This window comes from Oratosquilla oratoria, chromosome 44 (genome assembly GCF_046742065.1).
Source record: "Oratosquilla oratoria isolate Oo_2021 chromosome 44, ASM4674206v1, whole genome shotgun sequence".
Taxonomy (NCBI): Eukaryota; Metazoa; Arthropoda; class Malacostraca; order Stomatopoda; family Squillidae; genus Oratosquilla; species Oratosquilla oratoria.
Window position 1 is genome coordinate 11112309 of NC_134820.1, and position 6000 is coordinate 11118308.

Here is a 6000-nt window from a genome sequence, read left to right on the forward strand (position 1 = left end):
TTATCTCTATCTTCTACTTCTATCATTATCATCTCTACTCTATTCTTCCCATATGTGACACTCTTCACGTTTATATCCTTCTTAGTCAGGAACATAACTCCACCCCCTTGTTTTATCTTTCTGTTTCTAATCCAATAATTATATGCATTGTGTCCTATGCTGTTGGGTGGTAGTGGGCCTTTTAATTTTGTCTCAACAATTCCCATTATGTCCGGATCTTTTTCTTTCAGATATTTGTTCAGTTCATTCAGTCCTGTTATTAATCCATCTATATTTGTGTAGGATACTCTTAACTTTCTGTTATTTCCATTGTATTCTCTGTTTCTTTTGTGTTTCTTTTATGTTCCATTTCTTCAATTTCATATTCACTACTCTCCAGTAGAATTCTTGTTTTTCTGTCTCCGTTCTGGTCTCGTTTTTTTTTCTTAGCTTCATGTCTATTCCTTATTTCCTCCTCTCTTTCCTCTTTATTCATTTCCCTTTTTATCCATACCTTTTTATATTGTTCACTTGTTGCTAGTTTCCCTGTTTTGGATAAGATATTCTCTGCCGTCGTTTGTGACCTGAATTTAATCTTAATTGGTCTGGTCTTGTCTGTATTATATTTCCCAAACCTGAATTTTTCTTCGATTTGTTTCATTATTTCTGGCTCATCTTCCTGAACTAATTCTAGTAAATTTCTTACTTTTTCATTTTCCTCTTTGGTTCTTGTGGTTCTGTCTGGGTTATGTTTCTCTTCCATTCCTAATATAATTATACATTTCTTTCTATCTGCTAAGTCTCTTACTATATTCTCCTTCTGTCTCATCACTTTAATAACTGAGTCTTCAGTTTGTTCTTTCATTTGCTGTTTGATTATGTCAGTAAATGCATCTTTACTGTTTTCTTGAATTTTTTTCCAACCCTCCTTGTTGTCCTTATTATTCTCCTTTAAGTCTTTATTCTCCTCTTTTACTTTTAACTGTTTTTTTAATTCTTCAATTTCCTTAGTTAAGTTTTTGTTCGCCTTCTCTAGTTCTTCCAATTTTTCAACCCTCTGCACAATGTTGTTAACGTGACCGAACCTAAGTTCCCAGTGCTCGATCATCTTATCGAGCTTCTCTTCTAGTCTTGTTAATCGGGGGGGGGGGGGGGGGTGGGTTTGTGTCCCCCCCCCCTCTTTAAATCCCTGGAAAATATTCTCATCACCTTCTACTGTATTGCTCTTATCTATACTTCTGATCTTTACATTTTTGTTAGACATTTCGTCGTCGCTAAATTGGTCCGGACCTCTTTTGTTTAGATGGCGTCTGCCTGCCTGGGCCAAGTCTTCACCTTCCTCATTTCCTTCCATTTCCCTCAGTAATCCCTCCCCTTCTCCTTTTTCCTCACTTTCCCCTACACCACGAGCAATTTCCCCCCCACCCTGTAAATACAATAGGTACTTCCTTTGCTTCGGGATCCACGAAATTTCACTTTTTCTTCAGAACGTCGTCTATGCCGTCCGTTCGTTGAAAGTGTGTGTGTGTGTGTGTGTCTGTGTCTGTCTGTGTCTGTCAGTCAGTCAGTCAGTCAATTATATTTTGGGGAAATATAATCCTAAAGTTCATGCTGTGCTCAGTAGAAACTTCTTGCACCATGTATTTACCTAGTTGTACCTAGTTGTATTTTACGGGAAGGGGAGCTATGCTCGTGGGGTCCCGTCTTCATATCTCATTTTATCTAAACTATTTTTAAATTCATGTATTGTTTTTGCACACACCACTTTCTCATCTAACTTGTTCCAACTGTCTATTACTCTGTGAGGAAAGCTGTTCTTTTTCAAATCTCTTCTATAGCTGTCTTTTTTTATTTTCTTTCCGTGTCCTCTTGTATTTCTGTCATCCCATTTTATCAGATTCTCTCTATCAGTAATTTCTATGCCTTTCATGATTCTGTAAATAGCTATCAAATCTCCTCTCTCTCTTCTTTGCTCTAGTGTCTGTAGTTCAAGTTTTTCTAGTCTCTCTTCATATGATAGTTTTGAGAGTGTTGGTGCCAATTTTGTAATTGCTCTTTGTATTCTTTCAAGTTTTTTTATACATTTTTTTGTACTTGGTGACGATATCGTTGCTGCATATTCCAATCTTGGTCTTATCAGGGTGATTAGGATTTTCTTCACCATTTCTTCATCCAGGTATGTAAATGCAACTTTGATCGTTCTTATTAGATTATAAGTCTCTCCGAAAATCTTATTTATATGTTTCTCAGGTGACATATTATTCATAACAATGACTCCCAGGTCCTTCTCATTTTCTACTTTTTTTATTCCTTCTTCTCCCAATTTATATGCTCCTGTTATTCTGTTTTTGCTTTTTCCAAATTCCATTATACTACACTTTTTTGTATTGAATTCCATCTCCCATTTCCTACTCCATTCTTGTACTTTATTTAGATCTCTCTGTAGTGATTCACAATCCTCTTCATTTTTCACTCTTTTCAGTAGTTTTGCATCATCTGCAAAGAAGCTCATATAGCTTTCTATTCCTTCATCCATATCATTAATATATATAGCAAACATTATTGGGGCCAGAACTGTTCCCTGTGGAACACCGCTTATTACTTCATCCCATTTTGAGTGCTGGTTTCTTATCACTACTCTCATTTTTCTTTCTTGCAAAAAGTCCTCCATCCAATTTAGTAGCTTGCCCTGTATTCCTCCTTCAGTTTCTAATTTCTTAAGCAACTTCTTATGTGGTACTTTGTCAAAAGCTTTCTTTAGATCTAAAAATGCACAGTCTGCCCATCCATCTCTTTCCTGTATTATATCTATTAGTCTTGAATAGAAACATATTAAATTGGTGACGCATGATCGTCCTTGTCTGAATCCAAATTGCCTTGGATTTAACACTTTGTTTTTTCTAAATATTTTACCCATCTACTTTTGATAATTCTTTCACAAAGTTTTGCTATTGTACTTGTTAGAGAGACTGGTCTATAGTTGGTAGGTTCTTCTTTATTTCCTCCTTTGTATATAGGTACTATGTTTGCTTTTTTCCAATCTTCTGGAACTTTTCCTTCTTTCAAGGAACTATTTAGTATGCTATGTATTTTGTCTGCCAGTTCATTCCTGCATTCTTTTAGTATCCAGTTTGCTATTTCATCTGGTCCATGCGATTTTCTGACATCAAGATTACTCAAGTGTGTTAATATTTCATTCTTTGTTACTTTTATTTCTTCCATAGGGGGGACTTTCTCTTTCCATTCGTTCTCTTCAGGTTGTATGTTCTCCCTTGTAAACACTGATTTAAAATGTTTGTTCATAATTTCCGCCATTTCCATTTCCTCAGTTTATTAAACTCACTCATGTCTTAAGTTCTCCAAGTCTTGTTTGTTTTTCAGTTTATTGTTTACAAATCTGTAGAATAGTTTCGGTTGATCTTTACACTTTTCTATGATATCTTTTTCATATTTTCTCTTTTCCTCTCTGCACATTTGTACATATTCATTTCTATAGCAGGTATATATTTTCCATTTTTCAGGTCTTCTGTCTTTTTTCCATCTGGTCCAGGCTTTGTCTCTATTGTCTTTTAACTCCCTACAGCTTTTGTTGTACCAGCATTTTACATATTCTTTTTCTTGTTTTTGTCTTGGGACATACTTTTCCACTCCTTTTTTGTAAATTTTTGTCAAAATATTCCATTTCTCTTCTACTGTTGTTTCTTCTTTGTATATTTCTTCCCAGTTTTCCTTTTGAAAGAATTCTCTTATTTTATCAAAGTTTGTTTTTTCATACATCATTCTTCCTTTTCTGTATTGTTCATTTCTTTTCATATATTTTTCTTCATTAAGTTCCAGTTCAATCAGTATGTGGTCACTTTTACTTATTGGTGTTTTATATTCAATTTTGTCCACTATTCTAGGTTCGGATGTAATTACTAGGTCTAGTTTCGATGGCTCTTCTTCATTTCTATACCTAGTGTTCTCCTGTATCCATTGTGTCATTGTATGGTCAGTAACCATCTCGAGTAGAGCGTTACCCCATGAGCCGTCTCCACCCTTTACTGTCATTTCTTCCCAGCAGATTTCTTTGCAATTAAAGTCGCCCATCATTACTATTTTTCCTCCCTCTTCCATTATCTTGTTTAATGTTATCTTTGTGTCCTCTAACATACTTTTATGTTCACTCTCTTCCCATGAGGTTGTTTTTGGGGGCACATAATTTATCACAAACTTTCTGTTCTTCTTATCTCTGTCTTCTACTTCCATCATTATCATTTCTACTGTATTCTTTCCATATGTGACACCCTTCACGTTTATATCCTTCTTAGTTAGGAACATAACTCCACCCCCTTCCTTTTTCACTCTGTTTCTAATCCAATAATTATATGCATCATGTCCTACACTGTTGGGTGGTAGTGGACCTTTTAATTTTGTTTCTACAATTCCCATTATGTCTGGTTCTTTTTCTTTCAAGTAATCATTCAGTTCATTCAATCCTGTTATTAATCCATCTATATTTGTGTAAGACACTCTTAGTTTTCTGCCACTTCCATTGTGTTCTCTGTTTCCCTTTTGTTTTTCTCTTGTATGTCGACTTTCTTCAGTTTCATATTCACTACTCTCCAATAGAATCTCTCTTTTTCTGACTCCGTTCTTATCTCGTTTTTTTCCCTTGCTTCAAGTCTTTTCTGTTTTTCTTCCTCTCTTTCCTCTTTATTCATTTCCCTTTTTATCCATACCTTTTTATATTGTTCACTTGTTGCTAGTTTCCCTGTTTTGGATAAGATATTCTCAGCCGTAGTTTGTGACCTGAATTTAATCTTGATTGGTCTGGTCTTGTCTGTACTATATTTCCCTAGCCTGAATTTCTCTTCGATTTGTTTCATTATTTCTGGTTCATCTTCCTGAACTAATTCTAGTAAATTTCTTACTTTTTCATTTTCCTCTTTGATTCTTGTGGTTCTATCTGGGTTATGTTTCTCTTCCATTCCTAATATAATTATACATTTCTTTTTGTCTGCTAAGTCTCTTTGAGGATATGTGAATGTGTGCATGTGTTTACATCACATTTGGGTACTGTTTGTATGTGGAAATGTATTGGAATTAATGCAAACTTGTCGGTAACATAGGTGCAATCTTACAATTCTCTTTACCAAATCTTGCTTTCCTGTTGTCAGCATAGGATCCTACTCATCCACTAGAGTGCTGCCAACATAGCCAACATGGTCTGTGAACTGATTTTCCATACAAATAGATAAATATTTCAGTGTTAGAATGGAAATTTGTTGCCAGTACATGTTTTATTGCCCAGACATATAGATTTTTTCATCCCTGTAAGTCAAGATAGCTACTGTTGATAATAAGGTTACTTTTCTCATTTTCTCACAGAGGTGTGGTTCTTTGTGACACAGATGTCATAAAAGAAGTGATGCATCAAATCGGCAGCACAGGACGTCCACCAATATATTTTCTCAAGTTGAGAAACAGAATTATAACACAAAAGGAGGATCATCAAAATATTGGTAAATATATAAGTATCATTGCATAAGCCTCCCTGTACTAAGTATTGGCTGAATAATTATGTGGAGTCAATACTTTTGAGACTTTAATGACACCTCTATGAACCAGAGTTTTCAGCATCCATTTTCTAACCTGGATGATATTAATCCATTTACATCAGCATATATCAATTTAGTTTCATTGCTTTGCTTCTTTTCTCTTTTTTTGAAACAACTCCCTCAATATGTGATTCACCATGGTCTTGGACTTGGATCACGTGTTGGACTCATGATCGACAGCTATTTCCCTCCTGGAAGAGAGCTCAGAGCTCATATATGACTGATCTATGGGTAATACTATGACCTTACATGCATACACACCCCACCTTAAGTGGCACTATGCCCTTTTCTAACATACCTAGACTCAAATTCATGTACGGTTCGAACTTAATCTTTGATTTCCAGTTACTATATTTAGATTTGAACTCATGTATTGTTTGAGCTTAGGCTATATTACCTTCTAAGCTATTCCACATATTTG

At 35.2% G+C, this 6000-nt stretch overlaps 1 protein-coding gene across 2 annotated transcripts in view; it reads left to right on the top strand.

Annotated features, from left to right (window-relative positions):
- The window catches only part of LOC143022242 (uncharacterized), a 71659-nt gene extending 66135 nt beyond the window's left edge, over positions 1-5524 (top strand). For both annotated transcript variants that reach the window (XM_076180370.1, XM_076180369.1), the window contains exon 4: positions 5350-5524. In XM_076180370.1, coding sequence (XP_076036485.1) covers positions 5350-5509 — 160 coding nt within the window. In that variant the 3' untranslated portion in view covers positions 5510-5524. The remainder of the gene's footprint in view (positions 1-5349) is intronic.
- The last annotated feature ends 476 nt before the right edge of the window (positions 5525-6000 follow it).